The sequence below is a fragment of the Homarus americanus genome, unplaced genomic scaffold, assembly GCF_018991925.1.
Source record: "Homarus americanus isolate GMGI-L3 unplaced genomic scaffold, GMGI_Hamer_2.0 scaffold46583, whole genome shotgun sequence".
Taxonomy (NCBI): Eukaryota; Metazoa; Arthropoda; class Malacostraca; order Decapoda; family Nephropidae; genus Homarus; species Homarus americanus.
The window spans coordinates 2,015,849-2,025,664 of record NW_024731675.1 but is presented as its reverse complement, the minus strand read 5'-3'; the positions used below and the strand labels follow the sequence as shown (position 1 = coordinate 2,025,664).

Here is a 9,816-nt window from a genome sequence, read left to right as displayed (position 1 = left end):
GTTAAATAAGATAGTTTAGATAACGACCACTATTACAGGTGTTAATGATGATAGTTAATTAAGGCTGATAATCTTCTTGTGATAATTAAAGACTCACTTAACTACTTGCGTCTTCACTTACACAAAATATTAACCACACGAACACTGGTCTATAATTCACACAGTAACTATAACTCTTTTAAAAATACTCAAAATTATATATCTGTCGTTATATATGTACAGGTAAACAATGTGCTTATACACCATATATATAATGACACTGTTTGGAGGGATTGTTATACCGAGGTTTTGGAGGACAATATAAGTCTTGGAGGTCGTACTTGAGGCTATGTTGGAGGTTATACTTGAGGCTGTGTTTGGAGGTTGTAGTTAAGGTCTGGGAGGTCATACTTGAGGCTATGTTGAAAGTCATACTTGAGACTGTGTTGGAGGTCGTAGTTAAGGTCTGGGAGGTCATACTTGAGGCTGTGCTAGAGGTAGTACTCAAGGTCGTCCTCCATTAATCCGGGTCAGTCGTCACCTCCTTGATCATGGCAACAATCTCGGTACGGTTCATGAAATAACTGCTCGGTAACTTTCCTCTCTGTGGGACGGAACAAAAAAGGTTAGATTAGCTTACTTTGGGTTGGGTTGGGCTAAGGGGAGTAGGCTGGGCAGGGGGGTTGGGGGTAGGGTTGTGTTGGCTGGGTAGGCTGGGCTGGGCTGGGTAGGGTGGGGGTTTGTGTTGGGTAGGGAGGGGGTAGGGTTGGGTTGGGTTGGGTAGGGTTGGTTGGGTAGGGTAGGGTAGGGTAGGGTAGGGGTCAGGCAGCAGTAGGGTAGGGCAGGGCAGGGTAGCAGGGCAGGGCTGGGCAGGGTAGGGAGTGGGTTGGGCAGGGTTGTGGGCTGGGTTGTGTTGGGTAGGGTAGGGGAGGGGTGGGGGCAGGGTGGGTAGGGTAGGGGTTGAGGGGGTGGGGTAGGGTAGGAGTGGGTGGGGTAGGGGGGCTGGGTGGGTAGGTGGGTTGGGCAGGGTAGGGTGGGGTTGTGGGAGTAGGGGTAGGGTGGGCTGGGTTGGGTAGGGCTGGGTAGGGTAGGGTAGGGTTGGGTTGGGTTGGGTAGGGTGTGGGGTAGGGTAGGGTAGGGTGGGCAGGGGTTGGGGTTGGGTAGGGTTGGGTGGGCAGGGGGTAGGGTTGCAGGGGCAGGGTAGGGGTTGGGTGGGCAGGGAGGGCTGGGAGTGGGGGAGGCAGGGTTGGGAGGGCTGGGCTGGGTTGTGTTGGGGGGTTTAATCACCAAGTAACATGCTGGTGTGCCTAATATTCGTGAAATCCGAAAAATAATATTTAACTCTTTTTAAAACTTTCAAATCGATTCTTTAATGTTAATTTACGTCAAAATTAAAATATTTACACCATCAGATGATTTCAATTTTTCAATTTCAATTGTTTATTCCTTGATAGAGGAAGCGGGATCCTAGTGCTGTCACTGGGTACCCCTGTACAATGACACCAGAAGCATCTGGCAAGTGTCACAAGTATATACAGTATAAATATTATAAAGGGGCTTACTAAAGCCTAAGGAAGGAAGGATATTCTTTTAACACATAATCAATGTTATTTACATAATCTATCAGATGGTTCAATGTAAACAAACACCAGAATCATAATGTTTACGCCATCAGGTGATTCAAGGAAAACAAACAAACTTATATCACAGAAAACGTACCAAGATAATCCAAAAATGTATAAGATTCCCCTAAATTATCACAATCCTGATAGAATTTCAAGTTTTTTAAAATAAATTAAAGTATCTAAACATAATATAACCACAAATTATGGAAATAAAACACAAACAAGCGGAAAGAATAGGTTAAATAAAAAAAGTAATTTAAATTAATGGGTAACTCAACTATAAAACACTATTTGGCCATAACTCACAATAATACGATGTTCAGAAGCAACTAACTCATGCATATAATTATTCAACTGTATATAAGTGTATGTATAAAGTTCCAAAGCTCAAAGCACAAGAATTAATACACAAACAATACCAAATATACTTAGAACTTGATTTAAAACAGAGATAAAGTTTCGAAGACTGTGATTTCATGCGGGTAAACTTTTTAGTGTATGTTCAAAGTTCCACAAAGTTCCAGACACAGAAATATAACAAATATATATATAATTAAGTGAACAAAAAGAACTCCATGCGTTTATATACAGCGTTGAAATATAACAAAGATTTTAGAAGTTGAAATATAATGTAAATTTTAGGAGTCGAAATATAATGTAGAAGTTGAGTGTAAAATAATCTAACTAACTAAATGATGATTAAAAACTATAATTAATATATTACTTAAAGATTAAATATATCTAACTGAACAGAAAATTATATATATAACAGTAAATTAACTTAACGTTACATTAGTTAATACCAAACAATAAAAAGTATACCAAATTATATAAATTATTGGAATTAATTTTACAAGGTTAAATTGATTAGTTTATTTTACGCATTATAATAAAAATGAAATTAATAGGTTAAAATTAACTTAATATATTAAATAGGTAAAAAATAGACCCATATCTATTAAATAGCTCCAAAATAGACTCTTATGAATTAAGTAGCTCTAAAATATACAATTAACACGACCGAATTAATGTCAGTTGGGTTACCATAAAAATAATTAATTCTATAAGCCTTACATAACACAGACAGCAACAAAGCCTGATTACCATAGCAAAAAAGCCTAATTAATATATGAAAAAAGCTCAATTAATTACCATAAGCCTAATTAAACTACAATAAAGGGCTAATTAATAAAAAAACATAACTACCATCTAATTAACTCAACAAACTTAATCACCAAAGCAAAAAAAAAAAAACTAAAGCCTAATTATCAAAGCAACAAAAAAGCCTAATTAATTCTATAAGGCTTAAAAACATATATAATCCCAACTAACCAGGATATAATTAATTTTAACATCAGGTAATTAAGTACAGGTGATTATCCGGGTCTTCCTCCTTCTATACTGGGATGGGCGACAGATGACGGTCAATTAGTAATGCTTGTTCTTGCTTTTGTAATGTTCGTACACCTTCAGGGTGGATGAAGCTGGCTGACGGGGTGCTTCCTCGCTGTTGGTGTGTGTGAGAGGTGGAGTGAGGGAGAGGTGTGTGTGTGAGGCAGTGAGGGAGAGAGGTGGAGAGAGGGGAGAGAGGGGGGAGGAGAGGTGTGTGATGAGCAGTGAGGGAGAGGTGTGTGTGAGAGGTGGAGGAGGGAGAGGTGTGTGTGTGTGTGTGAGGAGGTGGAGAGAGGGAGAGGGTGTGTGAGAGAGAGAGGAGAGAGAGAGGAGAGAGAGAGAGAGAGAGAGAGAGAGAGGGAGCGAGAGAGAGAGAGAGAGAGGACAAATATTTCATCACAAAAGATCAAAACACCAAAACAATAATAAGATTGGTACATAAAACAACAATAATTAAATAGAAAACACAAGTGATTAACAGTACACAGAAGAATGTACTAATGTGCGCTAAATACATACACACATACATACATACAAACATACACACATACATACTTACATACATACATACATACATGCATACATACATACATACAAACATACACACATACACACATACATACACGTGTCAGGTGAAGATTTTTTCCGTGTATAATAATTAATTAATTACCACAAACACATTAACATATAATTATAGTAGAATATATATAATTGTGGTTTAACTTACATGTAGGTAAATCATGCAAGAAGAAAGTGCTATGTGTGGGGTATATAGCGATCATGGCTACAGTGACAAACAAACAAAGAAACAAATACAAACAAGAACATTGACTTAATATCGACATTTAATAATTTTATTTAGTAATTTTTAACATGAGGCAAAAAATTAGTAATAAAATCTCACGAAACTTAATAATTTCTAGTTAGTTTTGTTAATTTTTTTTTTGCATCAGTTAACAAAATAACATCGTATTTAATTATAGTTAACTAGATCTAATTCTCGATTAAAAATAAATTAAAATTATTGGAATATTTATAAAAAATCTTTAGAAATTAGTTATCGTATTACAATTTTTTACTTAAAATTACTTATAACTAATTACTACATCAGAAGAACATTTAACTACTTATAAACACTTAAATCCTATTAATTCCAAGGTCATGTGAGTGTATTAAGTAATGTGATTTACTTTTCACTATTTTCTAACTCAAAACCGATACTTATAATTATTACTTGAAGTCTACTTAACAACTTATTGGACTACGTATTACTTAAGTTAATTTATAAGTGTCGTAAAGTGTCCCAAGATGTTGTGAAGTGATGTTAAGTGTATGTATGTATGTATGTATGTATGTATGTATGTGTGGCCACTAACCAAGTCCTTGATGACCCGTTTGGCCCCAGCCTGGACCAGTATCTTGGCCACTTGGTCCACCCCTTCTACGGCCATGGCATAGTGGAGAGGTGTCCGGCCCAGCTGTGTGTGAGAGAGAGAGAGAGAGAGAGAGAGAGAGAGAGATATGGTTAGTCCAATATACAATAATATCTAATCACAAGATAAATATCATTCAATTCTACTCACAAATCCCCAATCACCATCACCAATCACCCCACAGACCTCCAATCACCACCACTAACAACCCCTTCATCCAATCGACTCACATTATCACCAATCTTCAACAGCTGTGGGTAACTCTTGGCTAAGTATTCCATAATGTCCTTCTCCTCACACAGGGTCGCTATGTGTAGAGAGGTCCTGCTTCTGGGGTCCTTAGCACTAGCCATGGCCGGGGAGTCGACGATGTACTGTACGTGGGGGAGGGAGCCAACTCGTATGGCTTTGTGGAGCCAGTCTCGTTTTTCCTGTGGAGAGAGAGGGGGTGTGAGAGGGATGTGAGAGGGGTGTGAGAGGGGGTGGGGGGGGGTGAGGAGGTGTGGTTGTGAAGGTGAGGGTAGGGGTGGATAAGGAAGGAGGGGGGGTTGACAGAGAGAGAGAGAGAGAGAGAGAGAGAGAGAGAGAGAAAGAACAATAACAATAACAACAGAACACTAACAAACCTCAAAGTTCAATGATCCTTTTAAAAACTGTACTGTCTTGTTCTGTCCGTGTTCTTCAGCCACCTGGAGGATGTTATTACCTTGTTCATCCTCTACGTCTAATAGGTGGTCGTAACCATCAATTAACAGCTGTTCTAGTTCATCCCGTCTACCTGTAAGTGAAGGACACCTGTCAGATCCAGAGAGACAGAGAGACAGGGAGAGGCAGAACCAGAGAGAGAGAGAGACAGAAATAGACAGACACAGCGACCGACAGACAGACAGACAGACAGACAGAAAAGGATGACAGAGACAGAGAGACAGAGAGACAGGGAGAGGCAGAACCAGAGAGAGAGAGACAGAAATAGACAGACCAGCGACAGACAGACAGAAAGAGACAGACAGACAGACAGAAAAGGACAGACAGACAGACGCACAACTCACCCTCGGCAGCCAAGTTCATCACCCATTTATCAAGAGCTGTTACGTTCTCCTGTAGGTCGTGTTCTGTCGCCACGTCTCTTGGTGTCCGGTAATCTTCGTCCCTGTCCGCTAATGAACATCCGGATTCCGCTATAAGTCTGTAGAAAGCGGACCTGCCGTGGGGTTTCGAAGCGGCGAAGTGGAGGACACTTTGGCCTTTTTTATCCTGTGAGCCAAAGAGATGATGTTATTTATAGTGTGTGTGTGTGTGTGTGTGTGTGTGTGTGTGTACAGTACAGATTGTTGTACTTATAAATATCAATAAATATATACATAAACAGACAGACAGAGACAGACACTCACCCTGGTCTGTGGGGTCGGAACAGAGTCAGCACCACCAGTACTGTCAACAGCTGTCTGCAGAGCAATACTTAATTCACCTGACCTATCTGACCCCGAGCTGCCCACACCTGATCCCCCATTCTGCTGGGTCACGTGGTGTTGACCCCGGCACAGGTGAGGTTGACCCCAGAACAGGTCACGGTAAAGAGGAAATTAATTAACTAAATAATAATAATAATATCAATTTAATTACACTCTTTCATAAACAAATTTATTTACACAAAAAATATATACCAGGAAAGTGATAGTAGTTCGTTATATCGAGGGACCGTTAAAAAACCCTCCATATAACGGACAATATACCGTAGAGTTCGTTAATTGGAGGTGTGCCAACTGACCTGATCGTGATTGGTGTATCTGTAGGTATATAAACAACAGGCCAGGTAAGAGATAGGGTCAGGGGGGCGAGCATCATTAACCTCTGATAGTCCTCTGATTAATGCGTCACCCAGGGCTGTAAGAGAGGTCAAAGGTCACGTAATGGTTGGGTCATGTCGGGTTAGGTTAGGTGTGGGGTTACTTTTTTCCTTTCTCTCTAATATAAGTCAAAATCTCTGTCACTAATACCACCAATAATCTCTCACCGTGTGTAAGGTACTGCCCATCATCAGTCCACATGCCCGGGAAATCAGACTTGACAGACGCCCGACTGTTTTGACGAGTGAGGAGACCTACGCTGACCTCGCTGGGGTTTTGACCTTCCCTAGGGTCATCAGGCTCGCTGGGGTCACGGCCGGGGTCATCAGGTTCGCTAGGTTCACGGCCATGATCATCAGGTTCACTGGGGTCACGGCCGGGGTCATCAGGCTTGTTGTGGTCATCTGCTGTGAAGGGAGGTCAGGTCAGTTCAGGTCATTTCAACATTGCAATTATTCTGATCAACTAATTTAATAACTAATAAAAAAATAGTTTCATCAATAAAAACTACATACATTGGTGATATTGTGTCAAGCTGGAATGCAAGGAAAAACTTACAAAAATAAGCATATCGTGCCAAGTGACCGCTAGAAGTACCTCATATAAACAAAAATCCTTCATCCGATTCCCTTGTTGAGTTATGACTTTAAGCTTCATTTACATATCTAATACAAAAAAATATTTATTATATAACTTAAGAGGAGGCGTAGGTGATAAAATATATTACATCATACTTGAAGTAGTAGTTTTTATAAGGAAATATATATTAAATCAATAAATTTCAATAAAATGGTTTCCCAGGCCAAGAAAATGGAACCGAACTTTTTTTAGTAACTATTAAATACATTCGTAAGCTACATACAGTACATACATACATACATATACATACATACATACATATATACATACATACCGCGTTTTCATTCTATATTTACAAAGTCAAGTACAACTGTTCAAACACGCCAAAAAAAGTTCTATTCTACAATCAATTTAAATAATAATAATTAGCAATAAATAATGAACACTATAACTCATTAATTATTCACATGCTATTTACTCGCCTTAAGGGAACCGTCAATTTGTCCCTTTTAACGTAAATGACAAATTAAAGAAAATAACTAAAAAAAACTGGAAAAGGAGCAAAATAAATAAGGACCTGATCATGCCACGCAGGAGCCTTAAGCTTCACACCATGACACTGAGTTAATTTACTTACTTGTTGAGGCTTATATTAGTGTCTTCTGGACCGGGGCCCCTCAGTGAGCGTATTTAACCTGCTTTGTTTACACACTTGGCATTCGAGTGTGGATTATTATTATTATTATTGTTTATTTTCTATATTCACATAATTAGTCTTTAAAACAATTATATAGATGTTTTGATATGTATGTGTGTGTGTGTGTGTATGTCTAAAGTAACACCCTATAATAAAACAACTAAAAACATGTTATATTCTTGTTTCAAAGTGTTCATAAATGTTCTAATATTATGTTCAGATATGTTCAAGATTTCATAGCAACATGTTCAAGTTTAAAAAATTCATGTTATTTTTTTCAAGTTCTTCAAAATTGGGTGTTTTAGGAGTGGCATGATCAGGCTTAAGTGAAATAAAAATCACAATTTAATAACCAATTTTAATTTGGTGATTTTTATAGTATTAGTTAAAATATATATGATGTCACACACACACACACACACACACACACACACACACACACACCACACACACACACACACACAACACACACCACACTACCAATAATAATAATAATTCAATAATAATAATAATCACACACACACACACACACACACACACACACACACACACACACTACACACACACACAACATATACTACTAATGAACTATATCGACTACATATCACTTTACACTGTCTATATCTACTCTATATGGGGTTTGTATACATGTTATAAGAAAATACTATACTATACATACATACATACATACATACATACATACATACATACGTGTGTGTGTGTGTGTTTGTCTATAATTGATAATATTAACAAAGGCTTACATAATCTCTATAACATTTTAACTATTCAGTATAATTTTATCTTTAGTAAACTCTTAGAGGATAAACAGCAGAAAAACAAACAAACAAACAAACACACACACACACACACACACACACACACACACAATAAATAATTCCAATACTAAAACTTAATAATTATTCTTCAACTTATGTAAATAATTAATAAATACTAAAGAAATATATGTGTGTATTATTATCACTACACACACAGACAGACACACAGACACACTGCCCCATAAATATCGCCAGGGTACATCAATCAAGTTTAATACTACCACTGAGAGACAAGATTGGGTTAGGTTAGGTTAGTAGTCAATAAGTCATACTATTACTACACAGGAACTTGAGCTCTATAGCCATCAAGGTGTTAACGATAAGTGCTACAGAAGATCTCATCACCTTTACTACATAATCCAAGGCTCTACATATACCTGTAGTCGCCAACAAGTGCATCAATAAGACAATCACAGGTACAGTCTTTGATTACAGGTGTTACAATGTTGCAGACCATGTTGTAATTACTTCTGGTGGTTGTTGCAGGTGGTGCGGTGCAGTCATTGTTCCATTTGTTGTTCTGGTACCAATTTTCCAGGTAACAATGTATATATTGTTTCATTTGTGAAGCCATTGTAACTTTTCATAACAAATTTAAATATATATATATTTTTTATTTTTTTTTTATTTTTATCCATCATCATCATCATCATCATCATCATCATCGTCAGTCTTCATTTTGTACTTGTTGTGGAGATGGTCACTCCCAGAGGGTCGTTTACAGCCGGGTTGGACTTGATATCTGGCCAGAGAGACGTTAAGAGCCGGATGTCTTCAGCCGGCGAGGACATTAATGGTAACTGCGGCCGGATCCCTTACGGGTGTTGCTCTCCTCCATCTGCCGCTCCAGCCGGATGATCTCCTGCACTCCATCGTACATCTCCTGTAGAGCCTCGATCTCCGTCAGGCCGAGGCGACGTCTGTTAGAGATGTCGAAGATGAAGTCCTTGGCCTCGGAGTGCTCCCCAGAGGTGCCGCGGACCTGAAGGTGGAACTGGTCGGCTGTGTCCTCCAGCAGGCGGCGATCATCACCCAAGTTAGGCAGCCGGATGTGGACGGAGGCTCGAATCGCTGTTCCTAAATTAGTGGGGCAGAAGTTAAGGTAGCCAAGGCGCTGAGATACGGTGAAGGGTAGCCGGGAGCCGAGAGCAGTGACGGCCCGCGTGAAGCGATCATACACCTGGGTCAGATCTCCCCCGTCCTGCATGGAGATGATCCTCAAGTGGTCCTCCTCGCTCACCCACACCACCAGCGTGCTGTCCGAGTTGAGGAAGATTCCCCGACCGTCTGGCCAGAACCTACACGCCCCGGCAGCCTCCAGGAAACGATCGCCTTGTTTGAAGAGTAAATGAGCCTCCAGTAGTTCCTCTTGTATGGGTACAGACAGCTTGCTGATGGGCCTGTAATAACCTGCCAGGTCACCGTCCA

General features: G+C 39.5%; 1 protein-coding gene across 1 annotated transcript in view; it reads right to left on the bottom strand.

The window, feature by feature from the left end:
- Positions 1-473: 473 nt before the first annotated feature.
- The window catches only part of LOC121867651, a 40,486-nt gene continuing 31,143 nt past the window's right edge, over positions 474-9,816 (bottom strand). The window contains exons 21-29 of the mRNA XM_042367666.1: positions 6,444-6,683; positions 6,198-6,313; positions 5,821-5,940; positions 5,479-5,683; positions 5,056-5,207; positions 4,660-4,860; positions 4,373-4,474; positions 2,937-3,111; positions 474-583 (exon numbers count right to left, since the gene is read on the bottom strand). Of these exons, the coding sequence (XP_042223600.1) occupies positions 3,001-3,111; positions 4,373-4,474; positions 4,660-4,860; positions 5,056-5,207; positions 5,479-5,683; positions 5,821-5,940; positions 6,198-6,313; positions 6,444-6,683 (1,247 nt within the window). The 3' untranslated portion in view covers positions 474-583; positions 2,937-3,000. The remainder of the gene's footprint in view (positions 584-2,936; positions 3,112-4,372; positions 4,475-4,659; positions 4,861-5,055; positions 5,208-5,478; positions 5,684-5,820; positions 5,941-6,197; positions 6,314-6,443; positions 6,684-9,816) is intronic.